Source organism: Pongo abelii, chromosome 3 (genome assembly GCF_028885655.2).
Source record: "Pongo abelii isolate AG06213 chromosome 3, NHGRI_mPonAbe1-v2.0_pri, whole genome shotgun sequence".
NCBI lineage: Eukaryota > Metazoa > Chordata > Mammalia > Primates > Hominidae > Pongo > Pongo abelii.
The window spans coordinates 105,993,531-106,013,266 of NC_071988.2; the positions used below are offsets into that span (position 1 = coordinate 105,993,531).

The following is a 19,736-nucleotide window of genomic DNA, read 5'->3' on the forward strand; positions in this document are numbered from 1 at the left end:
AACAAGTCCTGGCAGGAGCATGAAGAAGAGGAAGGAAGGTCATGGAAGCCCTTTGAGAAGAGATGACAGGTTTCATGAAAAGGAAAGAGCAAGCAGGCAGTTGCCAGGTATCGGATAGTAGAAAAGTCCATTCCAGGCGGAGGAACAGCTGTGCAGGCATGAGAATGAGAAAGGATTGCATGTTTTGGGTTCATGGAGGCATTGAAGATAGGGAAGGTAGGCAGGAGCCACATCTTGAGAAAATCTGTATGTCATGGGAAAGGTTTGGACTTTATATCTGGGAAAACATTGGAGGATTTTAAGCTAAGAAATGATATAACCAGATTTGTAATTAAATGAAGTAGGTTGGGAGACATTATCAGGCAGACTAGATAGGAAGTTACTGCTGTAATCCACACTAAATATAGTAAGGACCTAAACTCTTCTGGTTTGTAGTTAATACTAAATGAGTAATAAGTTAGAAAATAGGCCGGGCGCGGTGGCTCATGCCTGTAATCCTAGCACTTTGGGAGGCCAAGGTGGGTGGATCACCTGAGGTCAAGAGTTCAAGACCAGCCTGACCAACATGGAGAAACCCCATCTCTACTAAAAATACAAAATTAGCCGGGCATGGCGGCGCATGCCTGTAATCCCAGCTACTCGGGAGGCTGACGCAGGGGAATCGCTTGAACCCAGGAGGTGGAGGTTGTGGTGAGCCGAGATCATGCCATTGCACTCCAGCCTGGGCAGCAAGAGCAAAACTCCATTTCAAAAAAAAAAAAAACATAGAAAATAAAAATACCACAGGCTGATCATAGAACCCAACTGCTATTTTATGACAGTCTTTGAAAAGTTGTTTCTATATCACAAGTTATTGGCTTAAAATGCACTTCTTTGTTGAGATAATTGCATATTCACATGCAGTTGTAAGAAATAATAGATCCTTTTACACTTTGCTCAGTTATCATCAATGATAGTATTTTGCAAAACTATAGTACATCACACTAGGATATTGACATCATTACAGTCACACAAATGTACTTTTTGTTTGTTATTTTGAGCTAGGATCTCACTATTTTCCCACGCTGGTCTTGAATTCCTGGACTCAGCTTACCCTTCTGCCTCAGACTTCTTGGTAGCTGGGATTACAGGCATGTATTACCACGCCCAGCTCTACAGATATACTTTAAAAATGCAACCTCATAGTAAGCTAGGAGCTACTCAGTTAAATGATGTAACTTCCAGTATAAAACAGGCATAAAATACTATATGTCTATTATCATTTTAAGGGTGGCCTAAAAATGGCTCGGTTAGACCAGAAGCACCCATGGTGTACCTCTCTTGTTTATTTAATTCCCAGAGCGCAGTGCAGGCCTGGCATTGAGGGTCCGACTATGTATTTGTTGGATAAATGATTAAAAGGCTGAGAACATGCACATCCACACACAGTGCTTCTTAATGATATTTTCTTAGTATCAGTGTTTTATTTGCTGAGTCTTGAGGCCTTAGTGGCTACTCTTGAAGTGCTTAGCAACATTTGTGAGCTTAGTCTAGCAAATGGAGTTAGACTTTGAAACAGGACTATGGAAATAGAGAGTATGCTAACATTGAGATATTTGTACCTTTCTTTCCAATTATGCTGTAGAAATCTTTGGAATCCAAGTCTTTTTTGTTAAACAATATTCCAAGTGCCCTGTGAAAATTTTAGTTCTATTACAGTGGTCAAATGACTTCAGAAAATGTATGTCTTACCAGATTTAAAAAGCAGAGACAGTTCAACTTACTTCATTGACATTGAATTTTATTTAAATAAAATGTAGGTATCTCCAATTCTGACCCCCTCATGGAGGTCCATGAAATTAAATGACTTGTTTAATATTATACAAAATGTCTCACTGACTAGGGCCTAGAAGTCATATTGACATTTAGATAATTTTGTTACAAAATGAGTTTGACTGATAGCAGAGAAAATCAGGGAGACTAAAAATAATAAGACAAACGTTTTCTCTAGAGTCTAGATATATATTAAAAAGAACTCATCAACTTGGTTATTTGGAATTGGGGCTCTTTAGAAACCAGAGCAAGTCATGCAATTATATGGTTAGCAGTGATGTGTAAACAAACTTAAGGTGTTTGACCCTTAATATCATCACCTTACATTTCTTTATCCAACTACAGTGATGTGCATATTATATTTAATAAATTATTTTTGCTGTATTTGTGTATGCATAGCTATTTTGATTTCTTTAAAGTTCTTATGGAGATAATAAGATTGAATGTAATGCTTTGAGTTCAAGAAAATTGGTGGACATATAAAACTAAGTTATAGCCAAAATTAATGCATAATTAAGATGTTTTCCTCAAACATCCTGAGTATCTTTTATATCAGAGGATATTAATGAAATCTTTAGAAAAGTGTCACAAATAATTCACAAAAGACTGTATCTCCAAAACTACTTAAAATTTCTGAATTAAAGACTACTAAACTCTATACACATGCTAGTATTGGTTCTAAACCTTAGACTAACCATTCAGATTAATAGAAAACTTTTTAAAATGTTAACTAATATGATGATTGGTTTGTATGGTAATCTCTACAATGCATATTCATTTAAAACTTTTTCAGAACAACTCAGTTATAGCCTGGTGTCTGAATAAAGGCACACAATGCAGTGTGATTTTGAATTTATTTAATTTGATGCTAGAAAGTTTTGACGGTTTAGGCAAGTATAATGAAGAATATAACCAAGCAGAAGAATGGGGGATGAGTCAGAAGCTTTAGTATTCAATCTTGGGCTCATCCTACTGTCTGTTTTTTGAATTAAGGGCTATATGTGTTTACTAAATTTTGACTAATCATCAATGGTAAATTTTAAAAACAACTTTATTTTTTCTTTGTTTTCGGTGTCTTCAACAAGAGCAAGAGCTCCTGAATGGCAGTGCCTATCTTATTCATTTTTGCATCTTGTTTCTAGCATATCGAAGGTGCTTGATAAATATTTTTTATCTATTTTTCTGAAATTCCCTCTGTGTCATCTATTGGGCTTTTCAGTATCTTGTGTTTTTTCCTTTACTTTTCCTGACCCCCTTAAAAATCTTCATCCTCTTCTTCTTCCTTTTTAAAGAAATTTTTAAAGAGATGGTGACTTGCTTTGTGGTCCAGGCTGGAGTATAGTAGCTTGATCATAGCTCACTGCAGCCTCAAACTCCTGGGCTCAAGTGATCCTCCAGCCTCAGCCTTTCAAGTAGCTGGGACTGCAGGTGCGTGCCATCCTGCTCAGCTAATTTTTACTTTTATTTCATAGAGACAGGATCCTGCTGTGTTGCGCAGGCTGGTCTTGAACTCATGGCCTCAAGCAGTTCTCCTTCCTTGGCCTCCCAAGGTGTTGGGATTACAGGCATAGGACGCTGCACCTGGATTCTCTTGTTCTTTTTGAATATAACTCTCTTTAGTTTGTTGGGTAACTGGTTCTGCTTAATCACTGGAGAACTCTTTGATGCTGGGCAACGAGATGTACGTATCTTTGTATTGAGAACACCAGGCACAATACTATGTAGATAAATGATGATAAGTATAACTTTTATATAATAAACGATGATAAGTATAACTTTTATATAAAGAACTATATATTAGGAGGCCTTTTCAGTACTTTTATTTATAGTACTGCAACACATTCTGTGATTTTAATTTAGAAATAGTCATACAAGCATTCTTTGTTAATCAGGGAAAAAAAAACCCTATGGATCCAATTGTACAAAAAGTGATCCTTTCCACAGATTTATTAAAATATAAATGTATTTTTAAGTATTTAAACATAAAATGTTAATATGTCCATATAGTTGTGAATGAGAAAGATTAAGTTCATATGTTTCTTTTTTACAATGTTTTTCTTTAAAAAATAATACACAGTTGGCCCTCCTATATCCATGGGTTTTGCATCAATATGGATTGAAAATATTCTGAAAACAAACAAACAAACAAAAAACCACAATGGATGATTGTGTCTTTATTGAACATGTATAGGTTTGTTTCTTGTCATTATCCCCTGAAAAATACAGTCTAACAACTATTTATATAGAATTTACATTGTATTAGGAATTATAAGTAATCTAGAAATGATGTAAGATACACAGGAGGATGTAAGTAGGTTATATGCAAATACTATACCATTTTATATAAGGGACTTGAGCATACATGGATTTTTGTCCTTTGGGGATCCTGCAACCAATCACCCAGGGATACTGAGAGATGACTATATTTAGCCTCAGCTATGCTAGGAAAACGTTTTATACCTCCCCCTTCCTCCAAGTCAGAGAACTGTATTATCTTTCTGTATCTAGGAGTCAGACAATTATATCCCATAGGTGAAATTGGATTAGGTAAACGTGAGTTGCCAAGGTTGTCCTGGATAAAATGTCCATTAGGAAAATGTTAAATGATTCTACTGGTAATTGTGTTTGAAGAAATGTAAGTAAGGGTGAATGGTGTTATCATTTCAAGAAAGAGAAAATCATCTATTTTGGAGTAGTATTTGTGAGTAGATAATTCATAGTTAATGATATTGAGAAGTTCCCAAGGCTGTGCTGGGAGAGTCAAGGGGTCTGTTTGGACAGAAAAAACGGTTTCTGTCTTGTGTCTCTGCTTTGCCCTTACCCATTGGCCTTTGAACCAAGTCCAGTCCACGTTCACCGTTAACCATGGATCAGTGGCACAAAAACAGCATAGAAATTATGTTATTACTTGAGCTTCAAGATAAGTCTACCTGCTGTAGAAGAAAAACTCAAAAGCAGGAATTTTTAAAGGAATCTTTCATACAATTGGTAATTTTGATGCCATTAATTTCATGTTTTAGTATCTCTGTCTCTCTCATTCTTTCTCTCTTTCCTTCTTTCTCTCAATAAAGTGACATAATGGCTTTCATTTGTGCCTCCACTTAGAAAATGTGTCCCTATTGCTTGTGCAGGCCAGTTAGTTGGATTACCTCATAGATGACAAATAGGAGGTAAGATAGGATTGGGGTCAGTATTCATTCTCTTCATTTTGTCATGGTCCTTTATGCTTTGACATTTCAAATTGATCATCAAAAGTAGCGAAAGGCAGCTGCTGTTTGATTCTTTGCTTGGTGAGAGTAGTAATACCCTTGTTTACTCTGCTGGTAGAATTGCCTTGGTAAGTATAACTTGGATATGCAAAGTCTAGTATTTATTTTATATAGAAATTGATCAACTGAAAATTCAATTTCTCTCTTGGAGAACTCACTCTTTAAAGATACTGCAGAGGCTGGGTACAGTGGCTTACACCTGTAATCTTGATACTTTGGAAGACCAAGGTGGGAGGATCGCTTGAGGCCAGGAGTTCAAGGCTGCAGTGAGCTGTGATTGTGCCACTGCACTCCAGGCTGGGCCACAGAGTGATACTTGACTCAAAAAAGAAAAAAAAAGGATGTTGCAGAATAGAATGCATACATAGCCATTTATCTGAAATTAAATTTGGTTTATATATTTTCAATATCCACCTCTGTAAAATAAACATATCTTTAGACATTTACTGGTATTTTTGGCAAGAAGTGATTCATATTGCCTCCCATTATTTTAGTATATGATTATTAGATTTCACTTAATTGGTTAGAATTTAATAAATTATTGTAATAAATTTGTAAAATGTAAACATAAATACAAATACTGTTTGTAAATCTTTACATTATTAAGAGTATTACATTTTACTATAATTATTGTATGCTTTTGATAAATTGCAAATTGCTCTTAGCCTGAATTTTGCTGATCTCAGTTCATGGAACCACGTGACTCCTAAGGGTCAATAGGATTTTAGTGTTTATTTTCTAGCCCTGTGATCCTCAGTAAATTAATAAAGCCCTTTGTGCATTTTTCCTCATCTTTAAAATGGAGCTAATAATGAGTACCTATATTATAGGAATTTTGAAAGGATTAAATGAATTGGTAATAAAGGATTAATTATCATTAATGATAAAATGCTTAGATAAGAGCCTAGAAAGAGTAAGCATTCAATAGACTTTAGCTGCTATAATAGTTATTATTAATTTTTCTGTTATGTAGAGATTGAGAACATTCTGTACATACACTTGATGCATTGTTATAGCAAATAAATACTAGTTAATTTAAATTTAAGATCTGTTTTCCATGCCCACATATTAGCAAGGAACTAATTAATTGAATTAATGCAGAGGATGTTTATTGAATTTGTGCCATGGAATGTATTAGGCACTTTGGAGAGTAAAAGATTGTTTCCCTCAAGAAACTTACTTTAAATGCTTAATATAAGATAGTAGGAGAGATGGCATCTGAGTAAGTAGCTAAAATATGCCTAGCTGTGATACAGGAAATTGGTTTATTTGGGCTTAGGGAATCTTAACCCTTTGTACCAGATTGTACAACGAGCACATGTTTTTTGTTCTTGAACAGGTTTCTGCATGTTTGTACTGAGTTTGGTGAAGAAACATTATCGTCTGCAGTTTTATATGGTGTGTATTAACTATTATTCCTTAGTCATTATCTGTGATAAAAACCCTTAACTTTTTTTTTTCTGTAGTGAGAAGATACAGTCGAATCTGCTAGCTGTTGTTTTACATGAATGTGAGGGATATTTGGATTTCAGATGACCATTAGATATAAACTATTAAAGTTGAGAAGTTTGTGAGGATTTTAAAATTTTAACTGTTTTCAAAGTTTACTAAAAACTTTCTTTGAATATTTTCAAATGGTGTAAAGTTAAAGTTCTTGGCTTCCTTAAATTTGTAGAAATTTGAAGAATTTTCTTAGTCTCCGGGACAGTTACTATGTCTGAGAAACATCTACCATATTGTTCTATGAAAGTAACTATGTTTACTTGCACTTGGCGTGAGCATAAAGCAAGCAGAGCATGTATTATCTTGGTGGTTATGGTTAGTCATAGAATTGTGTAATTCTTTTTGGCATAAGATGTTTTGTTCAATGTACCAAAGCCTGTCTTAAGAAATGTATCACTTTACATATGAACTTTTTTTATTTTCTTAAACTGTAGCTAGTACGACTGTGCAATGCAGTGTAGTATTCAGATCTGTAAATTCATGTGATAGTGAGGCTTATTTTGGACTTGGAATATATTTTCTGTTCTTTATGCTTAGCTTTTCTCCATTAAGACATCTGCTGAACATAATTGCTGGGAAATTGTTGTGTTTCTTATATTTCTAATTTAAGGGAATCTGAGCATGAAGAGTAAAATTCTTAGTGAATTTTATATAGAAACAAGACAAGTAAAAATAGTAGAATATCCAGTGAAAATGTAAATGGCATCTATTGGAAAAAATTTAATTATGCATTTTTAAGCAATCAGGGTAAAAGAGAATTGGATCTTTTAAGCAGATAAAAATAGAAGAAAATAAAGCAACCAATATAATATGGTTGCTTAAATGGGAAACAGGTTTATTAAGAATAAATCAAAAGGCCAAGCGCCAATGGCTCATGCCTGTAATTGCAACACTTTGGGAGGCCAAGGCAGGCGGATACCTTGAGCCCAGGAGTTTGAGACCAGTCTGAGCAACATGGCAATACCCCATTTCTACAGAAAATATGAAAATTAGCCAGGCATGGTGGCATACACCTGTGGTCCCAGCTACTGGGGAGGCTGAGGCAGGAGGATCACTTGAACCTGGGAGGTCAAGGCTGCAGTGAGCTGTGATCACACCACTGCACTCCAGCCTGGGTGACTAGAGTGAGACCCTGTCTCAAGGGTGGGGGTCCAGGGAGAATAAATAAAAATCTTAAGAATTTTTAAAAGTAATTTTATGAATTTCAATCAAAATTATAAGACTCATACATGGAAACCATATTGATTATGTTAAAAGTGGCCATCTCTCAGGCTAGATAGAATTGGCAAAACACAAAGGTCTTTAAAAATTTGAAATTGAATACTGTCATTGAACAGACCTGTCACGATCACCCTTCAAGTATGAAAGATAGAGTTTAAGGGCAATTGAACCCTGCTGGTTTGAATCATTTGAAGTTAGAAATAACTCTTTATGGGAAAAAGTTACCATAATAAACTCTGAAAGAAAAGGAATTTTTTAGCATTTTTTTTTTCGTAACTGCAGAATGCAGCCAGAGTAAAATGTTCCCCTTTAAATGCTAAACCAACAACAGAAATCTCTCATTATCACTTAACTCTAATGATTCAAGATAATGGTTTATTTTTTATATGTTTTAAAAGTTAGTACTATATCTATTATTAGAATTCTATTTGTATATAAATTAAGGTTACTTTGTTAAATGTTTTCATTATTTTAAGGTTCCAGTAGGCAACAAAACAAACATAATTTACTAACAGTGTTTTTATTTTATATGACTCTAACTTGTGCATTTTGACCAAAAGTCATGGTAGAAATTTGGGTTTCAAATCGCTGTTGCTTCTTCAGCTGCACTGATCAGTTGTGTTCACTAATTTTTGTATTGTTGGGCTATTAACAGTTCGCATGGACTCATGTCACTTTACTGATAACTGTCACTCAGTCACACCTTGTCATCCAAAATCTGTTTGAAGGCATGATATGGTAAGGCAACAGAATTATGCTGCTTTATAAGTATGTCATAGCACTTTTATAGCTCTTTAACATTGGACAGTGTCTTACAGATTTCTACTAAAATGTACTGTTTGTTGTTCTTATATTCCATTAAACTATCTTACTGAGTTTTGCTTACTATTTGACAACTAAAGACAAAATGCTTCATTAACAACTGGATACCATTCTTATTCAAGTTCCAAATACAGGAAGTTCCCATAAAAGACCCAAACAATTAATTACATTTTCAGGTGTTAATAAATCCTAATGTGACTTTTCACAAAAGATAGACTTTAAATATAATATTTATTAAGATATTATTTACATAGAATGCAAAAAAATATAAAACTTTGCCTATTAGTAACTACTGTGAAGAAATGCATGTTTTTCTAGGTGAAAGTTGGGTAGGTTTTCTACTTTGCTCTTGTGTAGGAGTGGGTTTCCAGATTGTAGAAGTTAATTGCTCTATGGCAGTGGCTTGCATATTCAGAAAGCATTTTTGTTAGGTAAAAAGTATAAAACAATATACTTAAAAATTAGTTGGAATGGAGAAAAAGCTTAAGATTAAAAAAAAAATTCTGACCGTATTTTTCCCACACTCATTTTAAACTCATTAATTAAAATCTTTTACAGTGGATGGGTTTTGTCAAGATAAATTGTATTCCCTTGACAGCTTTATGTCTTTTTACCAAGGGTGTGGGTGTGTCTTTGTGTGTGTGTGTCTCTGTGTGTATGTGTGTGTGTGCAAAGTAATTGGAATCATTTTAAGATTGTCTTTCATGTATTGTACAGACTTTTCATTGATGGGGCAGTTACTAAAGTAAGTAGATTCTGTACATTCAGTAGGGTTTACTGAAATCATAAGCTAAGATAGAATTAAAATTAATAATTGAGAATATGTATTAAGAGCTTGATATAAATTTATCAGATTATGTTCTGTCTAAAGAAATGACTCATTTTCATATTAAAAGGCTGGTTTTCTTAAGATTAGCTTTCAGTCTGCCTTTTATTTTTTATTGTAACATGTTCCTCATAAAACTAAAATGAAAACATCCGTAACTGTAGAAATCAATAATTTAATATTTTCCTTAGCAGTATTTTCCTAGCATGTTAGTTTATTTTTAGATTTTGCTCTGTTTAAATTGGTAAGTGGGCAGATTTGGTTGATATTTATCATTTCTCCTGTTTTGGCAAGTGTTATGTTCTGGGTAGGCTGCAGTGCAATCCAAAGGGTCATTCTGATGGTTCATTATGAATCATAATCTTTCCGAATATCTGCCACTTACTCACGTGAACTTTTTTCTGCTGACTTTTTTTTTTTTTTTTTAAAAAAACAGGTTCCTTGTTCCAATATCAAGTGTTATCTGCAATGACATAACTGCTTACCTTTTTGGATTTTTTTTTGGGAGAACTCCATTAATTAAGGTAATGGCAAAATTTTATAAGCAAGCCACTATGTAACCTTAAAGATTAGCCACTGGAGAACATTTCCAACAACCTGTGCTGTTGTGCATTTTTTATTTTTGAGGTGATTTGATTTTCCTTAGCTGCATGGTGCAGAAGCAGCAAACCATATTTCTCAGTACTTCCATCTGGGTTCTTCATCAGCTCTTCTGTTGGCTCCTCAGGAAGGGCATGACTCCATCAGTCTGCCTGCCTGCCTGCCTGCCTGCCTGCCTGCCTGCCGCCCGCCCGCCCGCCCTCCTTCCTTCCTTCCTTCCTTTCTTCCTTCCTTCCTTCTTTCCTTCCTTCCTCCCTCCCTCCCTCCCTTTTCATCTTCATTTTATCTTTATGTGATTTCTTTTCTTTCCTTTTTTTTTTTTGAAGATGGGGTCTTGCTTTGCCACCCAGCCTGGAGTACAGTGGCGCTACCATGGTTCACTGCAGCTTCCACCTCCCAGGCTCTAGCAATCTTCCCACCTCAGCCTCCTGAGTAGCTGGGGCTTCAGGTGCCACCACACCCGGCTAATTTTTGTATTTTTGGTAGAGACAGAGTCTTGCCATGTTGTTCAGGCTTGTCCCAAACTCCTGGGCTCAAGCAGTCTGCCCATTTCAGCCTCCCAAAGTACTGGGATTAAAGGCGTGAGCCACCGCCCCTGGGCTCTGTGTTTTTTTCTCTCAGCCATTGGTGCAGTTCTTCTTTATCCTCCTTTCCAGCAAGCCTATACACAAGCCTTTTCCTTGACTGTCCTCTCCCTTCAACCTGTCGCCTTACCTGTCCCCTCCTTTACCAAACTTTCTCAAAGAAGAGATTATATAATACCACCTTCACATCCTCATATCCATTTGTGTGACTTTTTATATCCAAACTCATATCAAAAGAAGATTTTGGGGACCTACAATAAAATACTAATAAAATACAAGTAATAATGAAAGGGAAAGGAAAATACACATGAGTAGACCATGTTGTTTTGCTATAGAATTGGTTCTATTTATGGGCAATGGAGGTAAAGACGGAAATGAACTAAATTATATAGTTCTCATTTGGGAGAAGAAATAAACTAATTCTTCATGGAAATCAAATCATTTTCTAGAACTGATTTCTTCTAAAAGAGCTCTTCTTTATTTTTATTTAGTTTTTATTTGTTTTTGGAGACAAAGTCTTGCTCTGTCACCCAGTCTGTAGTGCGGTGGTGCAATCTGGGTTCACTGCAACCTCCGCCTCCTGGGTTCAAGTGATTCTCCTGCCTCAGCCTCCCAAGTATCTGGGAATACAGGCAGCTGCCACCATGCCTGGCTAATTTTAGTATTTTTAGTAGAGACAGGGTTTCACTGTGTTGGCCAGGCTGGTCTAGCACTCCTGACCTCGAGTGATCTGCCTACCTCGGCCTCCAAAAGTGCTGGGATTACAGGTGTGAGCCACCACACCTGGCCTAAAAGAGCTTTTCATGTTGGAGTTTCAGATAAGATTCACACATTTCACATTATTGGGTAAAGTTTTTAATAATGTTCCACAGACATATTATTACCTGGCTGTTTTGATATTGTTATATGAACGCAGTTTTGGAAGGACTGAGACAATTGTTCAGATATAAAGCCTTCTGTTTATTCAGAGTGGTATGAGGGTAGTTTAGTATTACCAGAGGAATTTGTGGACTGCCTATTCTTCCAAAAACCTCTGTAAACTCTTCCCCTCTTGGGGAGGAGCTCACAGAGAGCACCTGCTGAAAGCATCAGCACACAGAGAGCGTTGGGCTGAGCTGTATAAGGATACTGGTAAGCAAGCTGTATATTTTTAAAACGTTTCTAAAGCTGCTCCAGAGCACATGATTTACATATTCAAGAGTTCTACCCAGACTGAGAAGTTTTTGGCTTGGGAAGTTGTATTAGTTCATTCTCACACTGCTATAAAGAAATGCCAGAGCTTTAATTGGCTCATGGTTCTGCAAGCTGTACAGGAAGCATGGCTGGGGAGGCCTCGGGAAACTTATGATCTTGGCGGAAGGGGAAGCAGGCACATCTTACATGGTCAGAACAGGAGGAAGAGGGAGAGTGAGGAGGTGCCACACACTTTTCAACAACCAGATATCATGAGAACTCATGGGACAGCAGTAGGGGGATGGTGCTTAACCATTAGAAACTGCCTCCCTGACCCAGTCACCTCCCACCAGAACCCACCTCCGACACTGAGGATTACAAGTCGACATGACATTTGGGTGGAGACACAGATCCAAACCATATCAGAAGCCTTCAAAAAGGCTGTTATAGCTGTGGAAGAACCTTAGCAACTGATTTTGAACACAGCCTTCTAGTGAATTTATCAGGCTGGATTAGTTGTATAATATACTTAGATAATTGAACTGTAAACCCCTAAATCGATATGATATGCATCAATTTAATTTGATAAGCTATCTTTACAATAATCAGCAGGCACTTTTGAATTTGAGTCTGCTCCTACTTCATGGCAGTGCTAGTGAATTACCCTAGGAGAAGGTGTGTCTGTCCCTTCTCTGTGGCAGAATTGTTATCAGATTTGTCAAGAAACCATTTCTGCCAACTGTTTTGGTTTGGGGCTTTATAAATATCAGGACAAGAAGTCTATGAAGAGCTCCTATAGGTTAACCCATAACCCATTTTAATCTTCAGAGACTTCATTCTGATATTTGGTTTCTGTCCCTCATTAATGACCCGCCACACATCACAGTCTTTATCTCCCCTGGGCAACAACTTTCACTTTTTGCTCCTGAATCTTTTCCTCCTGCCCCGACACCACTAACTTCTAGATTTTTTTCCAGATTTCTCTCCATGAATGGTCCATTGACTGGGCAGCAATAGCCTGAATCCAACACAAACAGTATCTCTTCTTTGAAGTACAACATGTTCCTTTCTTCTTGGAGATGGACATAAATTGTGAAAAAAGAGAGAAGGATATGTCAATACTTAAGCAAATACAGTATCTGGGGCTCTGGAGTATTTTGCCATATCAGAAGGAAGTCTGTGTGTATATAGCATATTAGGAATATGTGAAAATTATATGTGCTAAAATGTCCATGTTTTGTTGTACTGATTCTATTTTTGGCCAATAGCAGGTCAATACTGACTGTGTGTACTTGGAATGAATATGTCTCATTCTTATTCCAAGAACTTACACCAACTATTACCGGGTTTTATATTAGCATAAGAGTCATGGGACAGTTATTTTAGTATAGAGTTTATACTCTTTTGAGAGACAGAACAAATTTAGACCATTTAACATGAACAAACACATATTCACAGCATGTCAAATATTTGAGGGCCTACTATGTGTTTAAATATTATTAGAGAGATTTTCACTAGTAAATCAAGATCAGAGAAAAGGAAAAAGGGTTTTGAACTATTCCAATAAGAGAAAAGTAAGGAGAGATGTACAAGTTATTGAGGAAAGAGTTTTTATATATATATATATATAGTGAGTTTTGTGAGTGCAGTAAAGCTTTTTAATTTTATTTGCCCTTTTTTAGTTGTCTCCTAAAAAGACTTGGGAAGGATTCATTGGTGGTTTCTTTTCCACAGTTGTGTTTGGATTCATTGTGAGTATTACTAAGATTTTTATTTTATATACATTTCGAAATATGATACCAAGCTTACTGGTCTAATTTTAAACCTAGAAAAATTAAACCACAAAATGCTAATAATGTATTTATTGAAACCTACTAAAAAGAACCAGTTCTGTACCTCAGCAGCCCTTATCCTGGCTACATATAGAATCACCTGAGAAGCTTAAACAAAATCTATGTCTCAGCCTTATCCCAGGCCAATTAACACCCCCAGGTAATTCTAATGGCCATCTGTGCTGTCTTGCTGACTTGCTGACTTGCTGCTGTGCTGTTGTGTTTGGTAGTTTCTAACAGCTATTCTGCCTTAGGTGGGGCACAAGTACTGGGACAGGTGGTGGCCTTGTGTAATAGCAGAGGATGCAAATACTATTGAAAAGCTCTGCCTTCTTAAACACATGGCGGCCACTTGGCTCAGTGGGTAGTTACTGTTGTGGGCCCAACTTGCAGAAACAGTCTAACTATAAATTATTAATATTTGCTTTTAGCATGTTAAATAGCTATTGTTCATGTTTTACAAATTAGTTTACAGTTATAGGATTTAGATTTTTATTAAAAGGTGTCTAGTGAGAATGAGAGTATAGTACCATAGCTGGATATAAGATAAATGTACAAAAAAGTACTGTCAGGAAGCTTTACTTTTCCTAGTTTCTGACAGTCGTGGTTACATTCTGTATCCAAATCTAGAGTACCTAGTAACAACATGAAGCCTGGAGAGAGTGAATATACAAATAAATGGAAATATGCCATGATCCTGGGTGGGGAAACCACCAGAATTCCTCCATTTAATTTATAAATTTAGTTCATTTCAATGAAAATTTTAATAAAATGTGATAAAATTATTCCAGTGTTTTTGTGGTAGAATATTGGTGAGATAATAATGGACAGATAGAAGAACGCAAAAGGATCCAATTTCATCCAATGTTTTTACATTACAATGCGATAATAATTAAACATTATGAAGTTAAATAGTGTAAGAATTTGTTATTATCAAAGACTAACTTGAAAATACCACAGGAATAGCCATGTTATTGGAAGAAAAGTAGGAGCTACCCCATAAGCATGTAATGCATGACAAAATAATGAAGGAAATTTCACATCTATATGAAATTATATATATATAATATATATAATAATATGTAATGTATATAATATATATTTTATATATATAAAATGGTTGTTTGGAAGCAAAATCAGTTTATATTCATTCTTAGTGTCTTGAATTTCTATTAATCATTCTCGAGCAGAATAATAGGGTGAATGGCTGCAAGAAAAGGAGAATAAGCTGTTGTCTAGCAATTTAAATTTATAACAGGATACCTTATTTTATGTATCTTACTTTCAAGGCTGTGGACAGCTAGTTTTAAAAATTGCAGTGGTGTGGCCAGGGAAAGAATAATTTAGTCAAAGTTTTCTGGGTTGGCTAAGAACAATGGTGTTTTTCACCTGTACTATTTTGTACTATTTTCATTGTAATTTTGAATTACTGGTTAATTATTAACTGATGAAATTAATAGAAGCTTGTGTGCAGTATACTTCAGTTCTTTATTCTCCTGTACTGTACAATTGTGATTATGCAGAGATTACAATCTTATTGATTTCAAAAAAAACTTTTTTTTTTCTAAAGGTCTTTTAAGTCTTTTACTAGGATAATTATGACCATTTAACTTTGAAATACATAGCAAAATATTAAGACAAAGAAATTCTGGCATTCTATCTCTGGCCTTTCTGATGTATAACTTAAAAGATATATATTTAGTCAATGTGTTATGAACTTTTGCTTTGTTTTTTTTTGTTTGTTTTGTTTTGTTTTGTTTTTAACACCAGGCTGCCTATGTGTTATCCAAATACCAGTACTTTGTCTGCCCAGTGGAATACCGAAGTGATGTAAACTCCTTCGTGACGGAATGTGAGCCCTCAGAACTTTTCCAGCTTCAGACTTACTCACTTCCACCCTTTCTAAAGGCAGTGTTGAGACAGGTACAGTAGAAATTCAAGATAAACATGGTTAGAGATCTTCTACTCTGAAGATTAAGCTTCCTTTATTATTTATTTATTTATTTATTTATTTAATGTATTGTTTGAGACAGAGTTTCCCTCTGTTTTCCAGGCTGGAGTGTAGTGGCATAATCTCACCTTACTGCAACCTTTGCTCAAGTGATTCTTATGCCTCAGCCTCCTCAGTAGCTGGAATTACAGGCGCTCGCCACCACATCTGGCTAAATTTTGTATTTTAAGTAGAGACAGGTGCTGCCATGTTGGCCAATCTGGTCTCAAACTCTTGGTCTCAAGTGATCCGCCTGCTTTGGCCTCCCAAGGTGCTGGGATTACAAGCATGAGCCATTGTGCCTGGCCTGAAGATTAATTAAGCTTTCTTTAAAAGTGGGATTCAGATTTGTACGAGAAACTGATTTCTGTAAAATTTTTAATTCTTTGATATAGCAGTGGTTTTAGTGTTAGCTTAAATGGATGAGAACGGGTTACAAATCAAATGGATCAAATGGTTTAGAATGTGTTTCTCATATCACTGACATCAATTGGCGCAATTTAAAACTTAAAATTCACCAGTTTACCGAGTCCTTGATTTTTAGAGGACATTTATTATGGACAGAAAGTTGCTGCTTCTACAAATCAGTTTTCCTTCCAAACACAGTGCCTTCCTTGATAGGTATCTTGGAGGCCTTACACTAGAGGATGTTGACATGCCCTCCAGTAGAACCCTCCTGATTTGTGTCATCAGGTCTGGTGAGTGGCTGGTTAAAGTGAGGAATCAAATAATAGCATGGATGTCTGTATCTTTGTGCGCACACATGTACACCTTTGTATCTGAATCATTTTACGTAAAATCCATAATTTTTGAGAAGTAGCTTAACAAATTATTTCTCTCTCTGAGCGCTCAGTACGTGGTTTCCAAGAACTTTTTCAATGTTCAAGCCATCTGTTACCTGCTATAAAACTTTTTATACTGCTAGTGTTTGATTAGGAGCAAGGCTATTTATTGCTTTGAGAACAGGTCAAAAAATTGATGTCTCGGCCGGGCACATTGGCTTATGCCTGTAATCCCAACACTTTGGGAGGCCGAGGCAGGTGGATCACCTGATGTCGGGAGTTCCAGACCAGCCTGACCAAAAGGTGAAACCTGTGTCTACTAAACATAAAAAATTAGCCAGGTGTGGTGGCATACACCTGTAATTCCAGCTGCTTTGGGGAGCTGAGGCAGGAGAATCACTTGAACCTGGGAGGCGGAGGTTGCAGTTAGCCGAGATTGCACCATTGCACTCTAGCCTAGGCAACAAGAGCGAAACTCCGCCTCAAAAAAAAAAAAAAAAAAAAATTGGTGTCTCAAACATCTTTCTTCAACCAAAATGGGTACCTTTTGCACTGTCTATAAATTGTAGTTTCAGATTATTTAAAAAGGAGCAAGAACTACAAATTTGCAAAATAATTTGACTACAAAATTCTTCTCAGCTTTTATGATTGTCTCCCCAAATCTTTAGTGATTGTCTCACTGATGTTCATTTTGATAATAATCTTTAAGCAACTTATTTTTGTGTTTTTCCACAGCATTCATCTTAATTTTAGAGAAAAGTCCAACTTTTCCCTTATTTTATCATATAAAATTAAAGTGAAATAAAATACAATATTAAATTATATAATTACAGAAACAAAGCATTACTAGTTTAAAAAAATTTGGAAAATAACACAGCTGATTCTTGGTAAGAAGTAAAGTTCCTAGACAACCTGGAAGGTAGACTACCACGCTGCAAGATTTCAGTGTGCCAGTTGCCTGTCATTATGCTTACAGAGAGAAGGGAAAGTGCTGGCTAAGTAGAGGATGGTACAGAAGGCTTAAATAGACTTTTCTTCCTTAATCCTTAAAGTTTGAAAAATTAACAAAAATGTGGTATGTGCTTTGACTTACTATTTATACAATGGTTCTTAGATCAGGTGGTATGCTCAAATACAATTTCAATGAAATTAGCCCCTCTCCTCCCCTTCTTTTTCCTCTTTAGGAAAGAGTGAGCTTGTACCCTTTCCAGATCCACAGCATTGCACTGTCAACCTTTGCATCTTTAATTGGCCCATTTGGAGGCTTCTTTGCCAGTGGATTCAAAAGAGCCTTCAAAATCAAGGTGTGTGTTTAGATTCTTTGTTATATTGTTAGAGAATATAATTAGAGAATGTAACTTAGTTGGAATTTGGTCCGCTCATGATCTACATTAAGCCCCTAGGCCACAACTTTTATATCCTATTTGTTTCGACCTCACAGAAATGCTGCCACGTTGATCTGAATGTATTCTTTCTTTTTAGGTTTGTCATACCATGTTAATACATTTTAAGTGTCATGTCAGCTTCCTTTATAGACATGGCATGTGTCCTTTAGTGTTGGAATAGACCCAGAATCTTGGTCTTTGAAGTGCTCACGCAAGAATCCAGCTGTGAATCATCTGAAGTTTAGTGTTTTACTACAGTCTCACTTGAAGGGACACGCAGAAGAACCTTTGGCTATGTAACTGTCCATTCTGCTAAGTCAGGTGTCATCACACTCTTTCTGTAAAGGGCAAACAATACGTTTATTAGGATGTGCACACCATATATTCTATCACAGCTTCTCAACCCTGAACCCTGCTGTTGCAGTGAGAAAGCCCCCCGTGGACAATATGTCAATGAATGGGCATGAGTGGATTTAATAAAACTTTATTTATAAAAATAGGTTGTGGCCTGGATCTGATCTCTGGGACATACTTTTCTGACGCCTGTTCCAGGGACCTAAAATTATCCCTGTGTGTTAGGTTAGATCATCATAAAGTGACATGTTATCTCAGCAATTTTATCTCAGCTTCCCTCACATGGCTGAGGCACCATCTGGAGTTAGAAAGTGGCTATGGAAGGTGGGGTGGTCAGGGAAAGCCTTTCTGAGGAGGTGGCACTTAAGCAGAGATTTGAGAAAAGAAGTCCTCCAGAGAAAACTAAGAGAGTTCCAGAGTGTACAGAGGAGTGGAAGAGGTTAGTCTGTTTGAAGGTGAGCAGGAACGGTGTGGCTGTAGTTGAGAGCAGGAGATGAGACCGCAGAGTTTGGTGGGACCAGATCACACGTGGCCCACAGATCAGGGAATAAGTGAACTCAGCGAGCATTTGCCAGTGGGAAGCTACTATGTAAGGTGCAATGCAGTATACAAAAATATACAAGATGTTGTTGCTGTTCTAAAGATGCTCACCACTTACTAGGGCAGACAATACACATCCCCAGAGAACTACAGCAACAGCTGTGCAGGTTGAGTATCTTGCAAAGGCTGTAATAGCAGAGTGGCATTGAGTTACTGTGGCTGTCTCATGCTTTGACTAGTAAGGAAGAGAAGGAGAGAAATGGGTTGGCAAAAATTAACCAAAGACTTTTTCAGTAATTGTTTTAAAAAGAAAAATGTTATATTTAGAATGGTATTTTCTTTAACAGTCTCCAATCCAAGGTTTTTTGTTAAATGGTGAGATTTTTTTTTGCATGTTGGAAACCAAACAGCTATTGCTGTTGTAGTTTAGATATTTTTAGGGTGCCTGAGTGAACTAGAAGAGCAGTTAGTCATGTCCATTTCCTGGGCACCCAGACATGTGAATCTACCTGTAAAGGGTCAGTTTGCAGAGGCTTACTACCATTCCCTCAGTGTGGCCATTTAATGGACTAATGTGTCCCAGATGGGCTCACTGTAATTTTATTTTTTACTCTAACACTTAAAAAAAGAAGAAAAAATATTTATCATAGTAGTAAAATGTTTATTTCAGAGTAAGAGCTATTAGGATAAACTAGTTAGAACCAGTTGTACATCTTTTAACAGCACTAAAATAGCTCCCCAAACAGCTTGTGGTTAAAAAGAAAGCTAGGCTGTAACAAAATTAGATTAGTAATAGCTAATAGAATTTTTATTTAGAAAAAGTTTTATTAACGAAAAAAAGTGCTAGATTTAATTAATGTTTGATGAATGAATGCTGTGGGTCAATTCAGAAATCATTCTAAAAGAAGCATGTATTTGGAAGATGTGGTTTTAATCTGCTGGATGTGTTCTAATAAGTTTTTATTTAGTGAAAAAAATCCAATAGTAATGTATTTTCGTTAGAGTGAGTCCATGATGCCAAAGAGACACAGATAGGAATTTTG

The 19,736-nt window shown here is 36.2% G+C and overlaps 1 protein-coding gene across 3 annotated transcripts in view; it reads left to right on the forward strand.

The window, feature by feature from the left end:
* The window catches only part of CDS1 (CDP-diacylglycerol synthase 1), a 100,260-nt gene that overhangs the window by 43,388 nt on the left and 37,136 nt on the right, over positions 1-19,736 (forward strand). For all 3 annotated transcript variants that reach the window (XM_009240163.4, XM_054553279.2, NM_001132360.1), the window contains 6 exon segments: positions 6,421-6,479; positions 8,461-8,543; positions 9,890-9,977; positions 13,493-13,561; positions 15,413-15,565; positions 17,599-17,718. In XM_009240163.4, coding sequence (XP_009238438.3) covers positions 6,421-6,479; positions 8,461-8,543; positions 9,890-9,977; positions 13,493-13,561; positions 15,413-15,565; positions 17,599-17,718 — 572 coding nt within the window.